This window comes from Octodon degus, unplaced genomic scaffold, assembly GCF_000260255.1.
Source record: "Octodon degus isolate 3935 unplaced genomic scaffold, OctDeg1.0 scaffold00093, whole genome shotgun sequence".
In the NCBI taxonomy this organism is placed as follows: Eukaryota; Metazoa; Chordata; class Mammalia; order Rodentia; family Octodontidae; genus Octodon; species Octodon degus.
Genome location: NW_004524669.1, coordinates 6,582,476 through 6,599,563, shown reverse-complemented (window position 1 = coordinate 6,599,563; position 17,088 = coordinate 6,582,476). Strand labels below are relative to the sequence as shown.

At 45.2% G+C, this 17,088-nt stretch overlaps 1 protein-coding gene across 4 annotated transcripts in view; it reads left to right on the top strand.

Annotated features, from left to right (window-relative positions):
* Cbx5 (chromobox 5) overlaps nucleotides 1–6,929 on the top strand; it is a 71,209-nt gene extending 64,280 nt beyond the window's left edge. For all 4 annotated transcript variants that reach the window (XM_004637923.3, XM_004637922.3, XM_004637924.3 and 1 more), the window contains 2 exons: nucleotides 3,933–4,033; nucleotides 6,649–6,929. In XM_004637923.3, the coding sequence (XP_004637980.1) occupies nucleotides 3,933–4,033; nucleotides 6,649–6,799 (252 nt within the window). In that variant the 3' untranslated portion in view covers nucleotides 6,800–6,929. The remainder of the gene's footprint in view (nucleotides 1–3,932; nucleotides 4,034–6,648) is intronic.
* Nucleotides 6,930–17,088: the final 10,159 nt, after the last annotated feature.

Here is a 17,088-nt window from a genome sequence, read left to right as displayed (position 1 = left end):
GCATGTGGTGCTGGGGGATTGAACCGTGGTCCCTGTGCTTTGCCAAGCTTGTTTCAAGTAGGTGCTTTAGACCACTGAGCCATCTCTCCAGCCCCTATTTATTTATTTTTGAGGTACTATAAATTGAATCTGGGGCTGGGGAGATAGCTCAGTAGAATAAGTGCTTGCCTGAGTTCAATTCCCCGTTCTGCCAAAAAAAAAAAAAAAAATTGAATCTAATAAGGGCCTTCTCTACTGAGCTACATCCTTCGTTGATTGTGTTTTTCCTTTTCTTTCTTTCTTTCTTTCTTTCTTTCTTTCTTTCTTTCTTTCTTTCTTTCTTTCTTTCTTTGAGGTAGGGCGTAGCTATGTAGCCCATGCTGGCCTTGAGTTCTTTGCGTAGGCCAAGCTGGCCTTGGACGTACAGTGATCCTTCTGCCTCAGCTTCCTGAGTGTTAGGACTAAAGACACATGCCACCATACCTGGTCAATTTTTTTCTTTTGAATCTATTGCATGGTGAAATTTTGGTCTGATTTGATTGCTTTAATCCTTCTCATCTTTAGCTCTGAAGTAACTAGCGTAAGCACTATTATCGCTCTCTTTCTCATCTGTTTGTTTCCATCTGTGTGCATACACTCACCCCCACACACTCCACCTCCAGGCTTTCTCCATTTATTTCAAGGTTATGAAGCCTTTTGTGGTGAAGGATAAATGAAACACTTAAAGTTCAGTAAAATAAAAAGCATGAGTCAACCTATGAATCCTCTAGCATCACTGCCTGAAGAGCTCTTACTTGCTTTCGTTCCACTTGGACCCTCATCTTTCTCAACCTGGGTGTACATTAGAGTCCCTGCAGGGGGAGGGGAGGGGTCGGGCCATTTGAATGATCTCCAGTGTCCAGCACAGCTCCCAGACCAGTTACAGGGGTGACCCAGGTATGAGAGCTTTATAAAGGCTTACACAGGTGGTTCCTGGTATCCACAGAGGAAAAAGTGGGAAGCCAGATTAACAAAATGAACTGAAATGACTGTGGAGGCCAGAAAAGTAGACCTTCAATTTGTGTGTCTCCTTTCCTTGATTAATTCTATTTTTTTTTTAAACTTTATTTAAAAACTGTCCTTGGGCCGGGGAGATGGCTCAGTAGAATAAGCGTTTGCCTGGCAAGCACAAGGGCCTGAGTTCAATCCCCAGTTCCGCCAAAAAACAAAAACTGCCCTAGCCTGCCACGCCGGCCCTACCCCCACCCCCACCCCCACCCCTACCCCCGGCTGGGGGCAGGCAATTGCTGAGATGGCAATTGAGACTGGGCATGGTGGCGCACACCTGTAATCCCAGTTCTTGGGAGGTTGTAAACTGGTGGATCATTACAAATCCAATCTAGTAGTGAGACCCTAAACACCCTGTAGACCCTTCCCTAAAATACAAAAAAAAAAAGTCCTATTCTGGTGCAGTCTGTGTTACCATGATGTATTATACTGATAAAGGATTTGAGAAAACTTTCTAAGGAGCTAGGACATGATCACCGCCTTTTTCTTTTTTATTAGTTCTTTATATTTGGGCTTTTGACATTTGATTCATTTTGTAGCTAAAAGCACAACCAACATAGGATAAGACATTTAACTAGGTATTTGTGACAGATATATATGTCTACAACCTATCACTTGTATCCTTTGACAAGAGCGCGTTCCAAGTGCCCTGGCTTGGTGCCACTGGTCAGTGCTGAATTTCATGCCTAGGCCAGGTTCTGAAGCTGCTGACCTTGAGAAACCCCATGTGTCCCTTGCATCATCATGTTCATCCGGGGCCCCTGATAGCATTCTCAGCAGCACTGGTGGATGTCGGGCAGCTGGGAATATCGGTGACTGTATGTTTTAAAGGTACAGGAGGGGATTGTGTTTCTTTAGACCACTGCAGGAGAAATTTGTAAGTCGGCATTATGCCTGATTTAAGATTACTGCCTGTGTGATGATTTTAGCATTTTCCTCGGCTCAGCTCCTTTTCAACAGCTTGACGTTTTTCTTCCATTCCCCCCTTCTTCCCTCCCTATGTGGCAAACTCTTTTCAGCTGCCAGCTATGATTTACTTCTTAATCTCTGTGCCAGCATTCCAGCTGTGAGCAGCTGTGTGCACATCTGGGAACCTCTTCCCCTTAAGGGCCCCCAAAAGAGGCTATGTTTTTTAAAGTCAGTATCTCCCCTTGATCCAGGAATGGAATTTCCTTCCTATTGTGGGTTCTGGTATCTTTGCAGGCAACCTGGCCTCTCCATGCTTTCCTATCTCTCAGAGGAAAGTGAGGTAAATATCAAATCAAAGAGATCTTATGAAAATCAGACACTAGCAAGTATGTTCATTTGAGCAGTCTTCCTAGATTTCTTTCTGTGCTCCTAGTAGGTAAACTAGTATTATCTTCCAAAATAGTTGGTTTAAATTATCTGTTTTGCATAAAATTTTCCTTTTTTGTTTTCATCAGTGTCATTGCACTTGGATCAGACCTTGGGTTCTTGTCTCAATTACATTCATGAGTTAGCAGCTAGCTACTTTGTAGTCCCAGTTCAGGTTTTTTTTGTTTTGTTTTGTTTTTGTGGGTTTTTTTTTTTGCCAGCTCAGCCCACCTTGGGGGCACCCTGTAGCTGGTGTGGCATGTGGTGGTGGGGATCGAACTTTTGTCCCTGCATGCTTGCCTAAGCAGGTGCTTTAGACTGCTGAGCTATCTTGCCGGCCCTCCCAGCTCAGTTCTGCCCTCTCCTGTTAACAACTCATCCACATTGGGAAGGGATAGGCAGAACAGTTTCTTCTCTAGCCAAGTATGTGTATGTGTATGGGTGTTGGTATTTTTGATCTTCAAAATTTGCTGTCTTATAGTACCAGCCTCTTCCTTCATAATATGAAATGACTATGAAAAGAATCTAAATTACTGACCAATGTTAGGTAAATTGAAAGTCTTAAAAGCTTGTGAGGGGGGCTGGTGAGATGGCTCAGTGGTCTAAAGCACCTATTTAGAACAAGCTTAGCAAAGCACAGGGACCGTGGTTCAATCCCCCAGCACCACATGCCGGCCAGCCCCGCCCCCTGGTGGGCTGAGCTGGCCACACACACATGAAATAAATAAATAAATAAATAAATAAATAAATAAATAAATAAAAAATTTTTTAAAAAAGCTTGTGAGGGGGTGGGGAGATGACTCAGTAGAATAAGCGCTTCCCTGGCAAGTGCAAGGGCCTGAGTTCAATCCCAGTTCTGCCAAAAAAAAAAAAAAGGCGCAAGTATGGGCTTATTAGAAGCAATAGCATGGGGTAGTCAGTTTGCAGTATTAAGGAGATTGAAAGTGAGTAGATTAGAGGAATTCTTATATGATTGCAGAGTATCTCTTAGAATATTGAAGACTTTTAGGAATCACTCTTAGTCTTTTGAAGTGAATAACGGGTGACAACTGGATCTTCTTGCAAAAACATCTTTTGGGATGGCATGGTGGTACACATCTGTCATCCCAGCATTCAAGAGGCTGAGTCAGAAGGATCTCTGCAAGTACAAGGCCAGTTTGGGCAACGTAGTGAGTTCAAGGTCAGCCTAAACTGGATAGTGAGACCTTGTCTCAAAAAAGAAAAACAAAAAAACCTCTTGGCATCACTGTTGGGGGCTAACATGGTGTTCTCTGTCTGACCTTTCTTTTTCTTTCCTTTCCTTTTTTTTTCTTCTTTTCCTCCTCTTTCTAGCGTTGGTTGGATTCCCTGGTCTTTTTATCTTTTGAGACAGAGCCCTCCTGGGTGGCTCGGGCTGGGACCACAGGCTTGCTCTCACAGCGTACTGCTTAGTACTTCTTGGGTTCTAAGAATTTTTCTGAATTGGTGACAGAAGTGAAATCGAGCACTATTAATGTAGATGGTGCTTTGTTGAGTTAAGAAACAAATTATTTTTCTCCATACAGTAAGCTTTTTTTGTCTTCTGTTTATAGCAAAGCAATGATATTGCCCGGGGCTTTGAGAGAGGTCTGGAACCAGAAAAGATTATTGGAGCAACAGATTCCTGTGGTGATTTAATGTTCCTGATGAAATGGTAAGAGAGATTGGACCTTATTTTATTTGCACTTACAGTTCTTTTTTTTTTGACGGAACCAGGGATTGAACTCAGGCCCTTGCACTTGCCAGGGAAGCGCTTATTCCACTGAGCCATCTTCCCGGCCCCTGCACTTACAGTTCTTTTGTTTTGCTCCGAATGCCTTCAGGTCAGGTTTGGCTTGTGTGAGTTGTGAGGATCGAACCACAGCGACCTGAGCCTGACTGCTTTGTTGAAGCAGCCTCTTAAAGAACTGAGCTATGGGGCAGGCCCCTTCTTTTGTTTTCTTTTTTTATTTTTATTTTATGTATTTGGGACAGGGTCTCACTGTGCAGCTTAGACTTGTGACTTTCCTGTTTTCAGCCTGCCCAGCATTGGGATTACAGGCATGTGCCTCCGGTGGCAGGACCTGCAGTGCCAGGGATCAAACCCTGTCCCTGTGCTTGCCTAAGCGGGCTCTTACTTAGTCCACTGAGCTATCTTGCCAGTCCTGTGGTTCTTTTCATTGACTTGAATTTGTATGGAATATAGGTGGCAAAACTGACAATTCCCACACTAACAATTTTTTTGAATATCCTTAATCAGTCCTCAGTCTTGTAGCAATCCTCCTGCCCCTGTTTCCCAGAATATTGGGATTACAGGAGTGTTTCACCACATCCCAGCCATATATCTGTGTCTTGTGTGTTTGTGCCTCTGTTGCATTGAGCCACATCCTCAATCCTTTTATTTTTAAGAGTCATGCTAATTTGCCTAGGCTAGGCTTGAATTTGTGGTCCCCCTACCTCAGTCTCTCAGAGTGTAGGGAGTGTAGGTATGTACCACTGTTGCTAGCTTAAATTTGTTTTTTTATTGTTCTAATTAGTATTTATGACCAAAGGGTTAATAAGTATGTGAAAGACCCTAAAAAGCCAGAGATGGTGGCATGTGACCGTAATACCAGCAGTCTGGAAAGCTGATACAGGAGGATGACGAGCTTGAGACCAGTCTGGGGGAAATTTTGGTGTTTTGTTTTGTTTTGTTTTGTTTTTGAGACAGTGTCACTGTGCTGCTCAGACTGGCCTTGAGCTCATTATGTAGCCCAGGCTGGTCTCAAACTCAAAAGATCCTCCTGCCTCAGCCTCCTAAGTGCTGGGATTATAGGCATTGTGCCTCCAGGCCTAGCTCAAGAATCCGTGAAATTTGAGTGACTTAGCAAGAACCTGCCTCAGAATTTACCACTACTAAACGGGTATGAATGTAGCGCGTTTAGATGATTTGGAGGGCTTCAGAGATAACTCAGGACTAAGCACTAAGCATCTGCTTAGGCAAGCTCAGGGACTGGGAGTTGATCCTGGCACTACATGCCATGCGGGCCCCACCCCGGGCGTGCCAAACAGGCCACCCAGACTGGACGTGGTGGCACACACCTGCAATCCCAGCCCTGGGGAGGCTGAAGACGGGCAGGATCAATACAAGTCTAAACTGTGTAGTAAGATCCTGTACCAAGTACATTTAAAAAAAGAAAGAGGGGAAAAAAAATCTAGAAACTAAATTGATCAATTTATACATAGTCCATAGAGCTGAAAGCAGGTTTGTGTTCATTTACACACTAAACATAAAAATTTTGAATTTTAGTCATTTATCTTTTTAGAATTTTTTTTTTTTCTATCTTGTTTTGCATCTAAGTTCCAACTGTAGGCATCTCTGTCATAAATGATCTTCACTCAAAATTTAATACATTTACTTAAATATCTCCTTGAAAATACTGGACTGTTAGGCATATGCATGCCACCATTCTGGCTTTTCTGTCTTTGTTTTGGGGGATGGGGTGGGAAATCTAATCTAGGGCTTCATACATTCTAAACATGTGCTTTACCCCTGAGCTATACCCCCAGCCCCAACAGTGTGTGCTTGCTTGCTTGCTTGCTTGCTTTCTTTCTTTCTTTCTTTCTTTCTTTCTTTCTTTCTTTTTTTTTCTTTGGTGGAACCGGGGATTGAACTCAGACCCTTGCGCTTGCCAGGGAAGCGCTTATTCTACTGAGCCATCTCCCTGGTTCCATGTTTTGTTTTGTTTTGTTTTTTAAAGACAGGGTCACACTGTGTAGTCCAGGCTAGTCTTGTCCAGGCTAGTCTTGAACTTTCAGGGATACTCCCAAGTTCTGGGATTACAGGCATGAACCACCATGCCTCTTCCCCCCCCCCCCCCGCCTCAGAATTCTTTTCACCTTGAAATCAAGATGAGAAAATCAAGTCAGCTGAGTGTAAGCCACAATGCTAGATGACAAGGGAATGCCATAGCATCCAGCTTTAAGTTCATATAATGATAGAAACCTATATTTATTCTTTTTTTAAATGTATTTGGTACAGGGTCTCACGATGCAGCTTGTACTCACAGTGATACTCCTGTTTTCAGCCTCCCCTGTGCTGGGATGACAGGTGCGCCCACCATGCCGAGACTCAGTCACACGCCCGGAGGCAGGGCTGGCCCGACACGCAGATTGAACCCCAGTGCCTGTGTTTGCCTAAAGGCACTTAGTCCGCTGAGCTATTTCGCCAGCCCTAGAAACCTATATTTAGATAGATTTTTTTCACTCTTTACTTCCTCTCCTTCTAAGTGTCATATTCTTTCTCTCTAGGAAAGACACAGATGAGGCTGACCTGGTTCTTGCGAAAGAAGCTAATGTGAAATGTCCACAAATTGTGATAGCATTTTATGAAGAGAGACTGACGTGGCATGCATATCCTGAGGACGCGGAAAACAAAGAGAAAGAAACTGCAAAGAGCTAAAGGAGGGGGTGGTCTCTTGTCATTTCTCTTTGTACATAATACATTCACCTCCTTGCCTCCTGTCCCTTCTGCCCAACCCTTTCTTTCCTAAACACATCCATAAAAAATGTGCTTATCACTGTGCTCCACAGGAGAAATGTTGGTATTGGTTCTCTTGTAACATAACCGATGGTCTGATTCATGAAAAGTGTCTCTCTGTGAAGACCAGGCATTTACATACTGTGTGTAATTCCTACCAAGTTTTCCTTTGCCCTGATCTCTTCCTTCTGCTCCCCTGTGACCTAAAGATAAGTTTTAACTTTTTAATCACCTTAGAGTCTTGATCTTTTCAGGGTTGGTTGCTTTTAGATTGGGGGATGTTATAGCAAAGATGGTAAATGTTGGTTTCTCACTTTGTTTCTTAGAACATGTTGATAACCAGCTGGCCTTTGTTTAGCATGTTGGGTTGGAAAGGGTGTTGCCCATCTTTTTGAAAGCCAGTAGCAACTGCCTACGTGCTGGGACTTTCCCAACCTTGTTCAGCTCTACCCAGGAGAATACAGGGTCCCGGGTGTGGTCTCTGGCCACCTTCTGTTAGTCATCCTCATGTATCCTCCCAGAATAACTCTGTCCTCTTGAGGACTTGAAGTTTTGCAGTGAAAATTTTCAGGGCACTCATGTTAGCCCAGACATTTGGCCTTGTTCTTAGCAATCACTGATTCTGCTTCTGTAGGATGGTGTCAATTTGTGATGAAATGACAAGATTATTAACTGTGGTGTTTAAGCTGTAGCACAGGAGGGTGATGGGGTAGGGGCAGATACAGTTGTCTTTCATTGTCACACATAGAATGTATGTATTCTTTCCTTCTATCCCTCCTATTTAGACTATTTATGTAGATGTGAGTGATTGCCTGGTGCTTGCTTGTGCCAAGGTGCTAGGCACCCTCCAACCCTGCCAACTTTTGTGGCCTCCCAAAGCATTCTTGTTACCAAAGAGGCTTCAAACCTGATCTCCCTTCTCAGTGGATCCAAGTTTCCCTTCCACACCATGTTTCCAGTAGGGAATTCTTGGAGGGGAGCCATTGGCCACGGTGTCACTTTTAAATACTCCTAGCAGTTATAAGTTTTCTGCTTGCTTCAGTCCTGGATTTGCCACCAGGAGTCCTCTTTACTTTTCCACTCTTGAAATTTTGGTTGTATCTTATATTTGTAAAATGAATTTCCATGGAAGATTGTCACCTGAGAATGGGGCAAGTCCTGGCGTTAGTGTGTTGACACAACCTCTCGCTACTCAGCAAACTTAGTTCCCTTTTGATTTCCTCCTCTTTGCTGTTCTATTGAGGTTCTCCCCCCTCACCCCATATCCTTCTCTCTCTGCCTTTGTCTCCTGAAATTCCCTGCTTCTCTTCATCTTCTTTTGTAGTTGAGGGCATCTACTGAATCAGGATTGGAAGAAAGGAAATGGCAGAGTTTGAGACATCTTTTTTTTCCCCAAAGCAGAGGAAATGAGAATAAATGCTTGAAGCAGCCTTAATTCTAGAGTTCACCAGCCACCGAGGTGTTTTTTTGTTGTTGCTTTTGAGCTTTAAAACATACAGCTGTCTGGCCAGAAGCATTCAGCCATTTCTAGGTCATCCCCAGTAATGAGGGGCATGGGTGGATTGATCCAGTCCGCAGATGAGCCCGATGATATGCAAATCATACACTCATTTGTAGCATTTGTTAAAATTGCCTCCCTGCTCAGCTGCTGATTGAATTCTGTGAGCTTGTATAAATTATGTCAAAAATTATACAGCACAGTTGAAGAGACAGCTGTTGCTACAGTGATATGACAGACTGAAATAGGGATGCTTTGGGGCTAAGTCATCCCAGAGAAAATCCTGAATGGTAACATGGTTGGGGAGAGCCCCTCACCCATACCTGATGTGGGCGGGAGTTTTATCTTTGCTCTCAAGGAATTAAGATGAAGTCAAGTGCTGGATAATTGAGTTGTTTTTACAATGGTGGGCACCACGAAGGTAGACAGCCAGAAAACAGTTTTGTCACCCAGGTAACCCCAGATAAGTCAGGGTAGACAGGAGGAAAGTAAGCCAGGGCTCCTGTGGAGGTAATCAAGCCTCCATCGGCAGTGGGTGGAGAAATGACAGTCAGCCCCTGTAGCCTACATAGCCCAGCAGTAGTAGCTGTGTAAACTGCGGTGGCCATGCCCTCAGCCAAACACCTCGTATGTGGACAGGGGGCACAGCAGCATTTGGTACTAAGATTGAACCTGAGAAATCAGGAACACAGGGTTACCGTGGTTATAGGTAACGTTCAAGACAGTAATTGAAACCTGGTTTTCTTTTAGCAAAATGACCCCAGTATCATCTACTGCTTAGCTCTTTAATACTCTTCATCTTTTTCTGTCCGCGGTTTGTAGAATCCTGGTTTTTTGACTGTCACCAAAATCACTTTTGTTCTCTCCTTGCTAGTGGTCCTCAGCACAAAGAAAACCAGACTCCTGGCCTGTGCCTCTAGCATTTGTTAGTGCTGAGTAGCTGTCCTTTCTCTTAAAAATTTGTAGTTTTGGTGCTGGGGAGAGAGCTCAGTAGAGTAAGCACTTGCCTGGCAAGTACAAGGTCCAGAGTTCAATCCCCAGTACCGCCAAAAAAAAAAAAAAAAGAAAAAGAAATTTGTAGTTTCAAACAAAACTTTCATGGTGGTTTTTTTCTCTGAATAGTGAGTAGCCATGGACAAAGCACTTTTGATTCCTAGGTCTCAGGTGGTCGCAGTGGGGGGTTTTGAGGTTTTTTCTGTGCTTAATTTCCTTCTACAACATCTTTCTCGTGCTGAATTTCTTCTAGCAATTAGCAGTGAATGATAACCTTTTCTGCAGAATTTGGCAGTGCTTTCCCCAGTAGAGTACCAAGGACAGTTTAGGCAGTTTGTGTGTGTTGTTTTGTCTTTTTTGAGATAGGGTCTCATTGTGCAGTTCAGGTTGGCCTGGAGTGCACTTTGTAGCCCAGGCTGATCTTGAACTCACACGGATCCTCCTGCCTCAGCCTCCTGAGTGCTGGTTAGTCATCTAATCCTGAGCGGATGTGTTACAGTCAGCTGCTGGGAAAGTCAGCCTGGTTGTAGGTGCTCCAGGTAAACCTGGGGAGAGACACAGTTTTTTTCCTCACATCATTACCATTTAATATCAAACACTTTGTTACAAAGAAGACTTGAGACACATCTGTTAATAGCTGAACATGTATGTCTGAGTAGTATAATTTTATTCAGGCACTCTGGAAAGGTCATTTCTCACCAGGCACAGTGACCCATGCCTGTAATCCTAGCACTCTGGGAAGCTGAGGGAGAAGGATTACAAATTTGAACCCAACTTTGGCAATTTAGAAGATCCTGTCTCAAAAAAAAGAAAGTCAAAAGGGGTGGGGCTGTAGCCCAGTGTGTAGACCTTGGGTTCAGTCCCCAGTACAATAAATCCATGAGAGTAATGTCTCAGCAGGGACTTGGCGTCAGTTATGTGGAAACTTTTCCCAGAAATATTCCTACCCTGGTGTCTCAAACTTACTGAGTGTAGGTGGGTGCAGGGTGAAGTCTATCGCAGTTAAGAAAATATTCCAATCTTACATGGCAGGGTTGTACATACCTAAAACAGGATTGCAAGTTTGTGGCCAGCTTGGAGAATTTATTGAGACCTGTATCAAAAGTATTTAAAAAGGCTGGGGTTGTACCTCAGCACTCCCTGGGTTTACTGCTCAGTACCACAAAGACAAAGCAATCTGATCTCAACAGTATTCTTTTTTTCTGACACGTGATCGCAAGAAAGAGTGTTTAGTCCTGCCTAAACACTTGAGAGCTGGCTAGCCTTGGAAGTCAGAACTCCCAGGAATTCAGCCCACTGTTACGGAAGTTACAGCATGAAATTCTTTAGATAGCTTCCTAAAAACAATTCTAGTTTCTTTTTGCTTGTGCTGAATTTCTTGGATTTTAATCTACCTCATCTTGTCTTTCTGGAGTTGCTTCCGCCTGTTGTTGCCACTTGAGCATCGTGCTGGACTCTGGTTATTTTCTAGATGGAATTGTTCCTGCGCATGTTCATTCTCTTGCCTTTTCTCCTGGTCTTCATTTCACCTAACATCATCTCACATTGCTCCTCTGTCAGAGAAACGTTCTAAAATAGTTTAAAATCCTGTGTGTGTGGGGTGTGTGTGTGTGTGTGTGTTTTTTTTTTAAGAAATGATCCTTTAATACTGTTTGTCTTCTTTAGGTTAGTAAGAGAAGGAGTTAAAGCAAGGTGGTAGGGGAGGGAATAGATCCTGCAGTGGAGGCAAAAGCTGACAAGGAAAGAGCCATTAATTAAGACAATTTCAAAGTCAACTGATTGTGATCATTAATGTCACAATAGATCAAAACCTAATTATCACAGCCTAGGTAAGAGCCATCAGTATTAATCGGAAAATCTAATAGGAAACTATTATCAAGAAATTAGACCAAATTGAATGCAATGAACTTTTTATCTTGTCATTCTCTTTCTTGTGTGTGATGTCCCCTGGCATTGGCAGGTGTGACCCTAACAGTTGGTCTAAGCCCAAGTGGCCAATTCATCACGTTTTTAAGGAGGTTTTTTTTGGGGGGGAGGGGAGGAATTCCAAATACAGACAGAATCTGAAATGTCATTGCCAAAAAAATCAGTCTTGAATTTTCACATCACCTGGATTCCCTACAGTGGGATCACCTATCAGTGAGAAAAAAAAAAAAAAGGAAAAAGCTTATATGTCTCAGAGTGAGTCCTGGAGCAAGATACGCTTTGGGAACCTCATACTGTGTGTTGCTAAGTTGTTCTTTGAGCTTCTATTGCATAGCATTCTGATATGCTGGCTGCTATGAGGGGCCTAGAAGGAAGGAAGGATGGATGTTTTGCCTAGAAATTCTTTGAACACAGCTAAAGAGATGGAGTGTTTCTGCCTCAGTGCTCTTGAGCTCAGTGTTTTCCAGATCCAGTAGTTTTAGGATTTCATTCTAAACCAGGGCTGGCTGTGGCTTTGGAACCCTCCTCCTCCCCATGATTTTAGGATAAGGGGCATAATTTCTACCAGTATCCAAACTCAGACTGAACTGGGTGGAGAAGGCATCAGCTGGTGTGTTGGTTTAACTTTGTGGTTGCCCCCCCCATTTGTCCCTGGCAGGAGGAAAGAGTATTGTAGGCATCTGTATGACTAGTTATGGAGGTCACCATTTGTTTCCTTAATTTTGAGCTGTTTATGGGGATGTCACTGCTCTTGGGGTTGAACATGATGTGAGGAGGAATGCCACGCAGGAGGAGGGCATGTGGGGTGCTGGGGCCCCTGCCCTATGCACTTGGAGTCTCATAACACTACCAAGCACATGACAGGGAAAAAACTGGTGTGACTTAGTATTTCATCTCTAAAGTGAAAAAACTTTGTACAAAAGAATCCATGTGCTTAGTGTTAAAGTATAATTCTACTTTCAAAATAGACACTAGTGATTTTCAAAGCTGATGGTTTCTCCAGTTCATTCACCTTAGGCTAGATAAGCGATGATAAGTCCTCAGTTAATCCTTGCTGGTTGATTGAGTTCATCTGGTTTGTGAGTGCAGCGTACCTGCCAACTTCACTTTGCTCTGATGCATGCTCTTGAGAAGGACAGTGCTGTAGGAAGCAGCAGAAGGACTGAGTGGATGCTGTGTGCCGACCTCCTCAGCTGATTCATCATGCCTGACCGTGGGCAAGGCTTCGATGCCTCAGTTCCCCATCTGCCAAATGGGGGTAATAATACTGACCTACCTCACAGGGGTGTTGTGAGGCATTATAAATCGAAGTTGAAGGATGCTTTAGGGTCATCTCTGGAGGATGCCTTGAGCCAAGATTTAAGTCTGTCACAGGTTTTAATCCTCACTGAGTTGTCACCAGGTTTGGAACTACTGAGTGACTTCAACAAATTCTTTGCTCCCACCCCTCATCAATGCTGCTAGTTCAGATGACAGTGTTTTTGTGAATGTTGGAGTCTTCATAGTGCAGACTTAACTTACGATGTTATGCGAGAATGACACTAGCATTTTCTATGTCTTACATTCACAAAAAGAGGCTATTTCAAACCTAAGAGCATTGGACTAGGGAATCATGAGGCAGGGATGCTACTGCTTGTCCTTCTCTGTCATTTGGGAGCTAAGGTCCCACTCCCCGTGGATCTGGAGCCAACTCAGACTGTCTCGAGAGCAAAGCAACCCTTGGTTTTGATTTACGCAAACAGATCCCAGGGCAGCTAGGTCACTGCACCCCTTCATATTTCTAAGCCGGTGTAGAAGCTAGGTGGTTCAAGAAGCCATCTCTTCTTTCCCAACCAAAAGATCTACATTAGGGCTGTTTTTTCAAAAAAAATACTCTTAACACTCAGAATTGGGCATCGATCCTTAAGGCTTTATAATATTCACTAGATTTAATATCTGTCATCACTTTTCTCATGGTCCACAGTTTGAACCTGACCTTGACCTCTGGTTTGAGAAAACTAGACACTACTTTTGTCTGCCCAAATGTGGGCTCAGGAGCCATTTCCATCTCAGTATAGAGGGTCAGTGAGCTCCTCTTCCCAGTAGCATTCTTCTTTCCCCTCCTTGGCCCTCGGTTCGTAACCCATGAAAAAGCACAAGGCTCTGGCTCCTTGCATTCACATTCCAGTTCTCTGTTTTGTGGGCTCTGCTCCCACTGTTCACTCGGCACCAGCAGCACCGGACGGCTCTGTGAGCCCTAGAGGATGGAGAGCACCGTCTGACGCCCTGCCACGTAGCCAGGAGTGGCCTTGCCTGCTGGCCTTGCCACCACTTCCCACTGGATGGGATCAGAGAGACTAAGAGGCTGGGCTTCTGCCAGCACTGCACCATCCTGAGAAGCAAAACAAGTCACACTTTATAGCCAGATTTCTGAATGGTAATGAGACATTGAATTCTCTATGGACTTTTTGGTTTGTGGGGGAGTTTTGGTTATGTTTCTTGGTTTAATTTCAGCCAAACGTCTGCCTTTGATTATTTTTTTTAAAAGATAAGTGATCTATATGTGTTCACCTTTTAAATGTAAATGTTTAAAGTAGGCATTTATGTGTTTCTACAGCTGACATCTGATTCAGACCTCATTCTCTCCCCCCTTTCCACCCTTCTCTTTTTCCCCTTTTCATACTCTTGTATTGGTTCTAATAAATGGTTGCTTTTCAAAGACGAGCTGAGTGGTGGTTTGAAGAGCTGAGTCTTACATCCCTTTTCAATTTGGGTCCCGGATTGTTAGTGTTAGTCAAATGTCCTGTCCTTGTTCCTGAAAGAGCCAGAAGACTTGGAGAACAGAGGCTTTTTTCTAAGGGTCATTGGCCTCAGAAGATATACCTCAGTGGGAACCGTGCTCAGTCCCTGGTGCTGGGGAGAGAAAACCTCACGGTCACTGAAATTGAACCACGTCAAGCGTCTTAAAATAGGTTTAGAAATCTTAGTGTATTTCAATCCCCGGTTCTGGGAAAAGAAAAAAATCTGAGTGTGTGTGTGCATTTGTAAAGGTAACATCTTTATTTCTTTCTCAAGCACCAAAGAAATTTTGAGGACTGGGTACATGGGCTGAGAAAGTGGTAAAAGCCAATTGCAAGGTGGATTAGGCCGGGAAGTGTGTGTTGAATAATCCAGAATGTGTGGGACAACAGAAATTCGGTGCAGCAGGAGGCTAGTGGAGACAGGCAGAAATGTCTCCCGAAAGGGTGAGAGTTGGGGGGTACGGAAGAATCCCAGGGCCCGGGCATCCAGAACCGTGACTCCCAAAGCAGAGTCCCGGATCGCACCAGCTCTCCTCTGCACTTCTCCCCTTTTGCTATCCTTTCTTGCTGCTGAGTTATGGGGTCTCCCCGGTCTAATCTCGTAAAGTCTTATGAAGACATCTGTAGGTTGGCTGGCTTAATGGCCCATGACCCCATAAACATGGGACAGGAGAGCCATTTGGTCCACTTCAGAGCCAGACCCTTCTGAACATTATTTATTCCCTACCTCTGAAGCCTGGGACTGCTGGTCCCTTCCTTTCCATCTCTTTCTAGTTCTCTCCCTGTCGGGCCAGTTTGTCTCTGCCGCAGGCCCCTGGGAGAGCACAGCTCGGGCTTCTGACACCCGCACGCCCACCCTAAACAACCGCCAACCGGTCTCCCTCCCTCCCTCCCTCCCTCCCTCCCTCAGGGGGCACGTCTGCGCAGCCCTCGTTCAGATGAGCTCATCTCTCCCATAACTTCCTCCAGGATTCTCAATTCTCGGTCCAAAGTCCAGAACCCGGCAGTGTTGCCTCCTTTTGTCTCCACTAAATGGCTGCAGAGCCAAATGAGATCGATGCAGCGCCGGCAGCCTGGGAAAATGGAGGATCACGGTGTGTGGGGGTCTGCGCTTTGCTGGGTCGCTGAGCACACAGCTCTAAATCGCTCTGTCGAGGGTCAGCAGCCCCCAGGCAGCCTCTGCCCTTTGGAAGGAAGCTTGAGCTGGGCCTAAGAGTCCCATTATTCTGGGCTGCAGGAGGTGATTATGCTCGTTACAGCCCATAGGGACGCCCAGGGGTTACCCAAACCTTGAGAGTGGCCTTCATGTCTGTTTTGGAGGAGAGACCGCTGAATGTGGGGGTCAACTGGCGTGGGGAGCGTTCGTGGGGCTCTTCAGGCAGAGCTGGGGGTGGGGCTGGTCTGAGCTTGAGCAAACCCTGTGCATCCCGGACAAAGTAAAGACCGAGGAAAAGAGGGTGCGCTCCCAGCGCTGGCCCCCGCCTTTCCCGCTCCCCGCGCGCTCCCCCCCGCAGCTGCAACATCTTGCTTTCCAGGTGCCGGCTCTCTCCTTTCTGTTCCTGTCTTTATTTGTGCTATTTTTTTTTTATGGTATCTCCCTTTTGTCTACTATATTGTGTCTATTTTTCTTGTTCTTTTGTCTTCTTCCCCCCCCCCCTTCATTTCTGGTCTCCCCACCTCATGTTCTTTCCATCCCCTTTAAATGTCATAAGCAATCTTAATTTGGACATTTAATTTCAACCCCATCAAATTATTATCTTTCTTGCAGCAACCGGGGGCCCGTTATGAGCACTTTCTACCCCCATGCCGCCTTTGGAAACAGGTGCATCCAGTCTGCGCATAATGCGATGCCCCCTTTCAGTCCGGGGAAGATGCCGGCTCAAGGGCTCCGGGCTTCCTCGCGGCAAAGCCCTGTTCGATCATTTGCTTAGGAGCCAGGGAGGAAGAGATGCTGCAAATGGAGCAAATAATAAAATTTAAATTTGGGGCTGCTGAGATGAAAAGGTTTGGGGTTATTATTGTACCCTTTTCTCCCCCCTCCCTGCTGCTGCTGCCTTCTGCAGAAGGAAGCTGCTGGGGAGCTGAGGTATTGGCCACAGCTGCCGCAGCTTATGAGGCTGTGCTTCTCCATCTGCAGAGGTGGGGAGAGAGCAGGTGAGGTTTGCAGCAGGGGGAGGGATGAACTGTGTAGGAAGGGGCGGGTCCGCGCGTTCTGCGGGCCTGTGCTCCTCCGCATCTCAGCTCTTCCCGGCGGGGTCCCGGGCTTCACAGCCTTCGGTCACATAACCTGCGGCAGCCTTTGGCCTTACTTGTCTTCAGGTCTGCGGAGGGACCTGTGAGGTACAGAGGATGGAGCTGCTTGGAGCCCTGGGAAGAGCAGAGTGGAGTAGCAGTTCTTGGGCACCCACAGCTACCCTGCTGCCGCCTCTTCTTCCACCACGCTTCCTCTGCCCTTCGGCCCTCTGACCTGTGCTTTTGTTTTTCTTCTTTCTCAGTTACTTTTTTTTCTTCTTCTGGTTTTTAGTTTCTTGTTGGTAAGGGGGACTGTAAGGAGCTGAGAGGGAAAGAAAAGTGTAGATTATGTTCCTCTATTGGGAGGAATAGAGAAGGTGGATTGGCTGTCCTTTCTCTTGGCGACTGGAACAGTGCCCCTGATTCGCCATCGGTGTGTAAAACGGATTCTTTCTGGAGCAGTGGCATATGTCTGTAATACCCACACTCTGGGAGACTGAGGCAGAAAAGCATAAACTTCAGCTCAACCTGGGCAACGAGGCAACTTGGCGGATTGAGTCTCAAAAAATAAAATAATAATAAATAGTCAGGTATGGGAGCACATGCCTTTAATTCCATGGGAGACTGAGGCAGAAGGATTGCTGCCAGTTTAAGACCAGTCTGGGCTCCATAACAAGTTTGAGGCAAGCCTGGACTATATAGCAAGACCCTGTGAATAAATAAATAAGTGGTTGGGTATGTAGCTCAACGGGAAGTCCCTAGGTTCAATCCCTGGCACCACG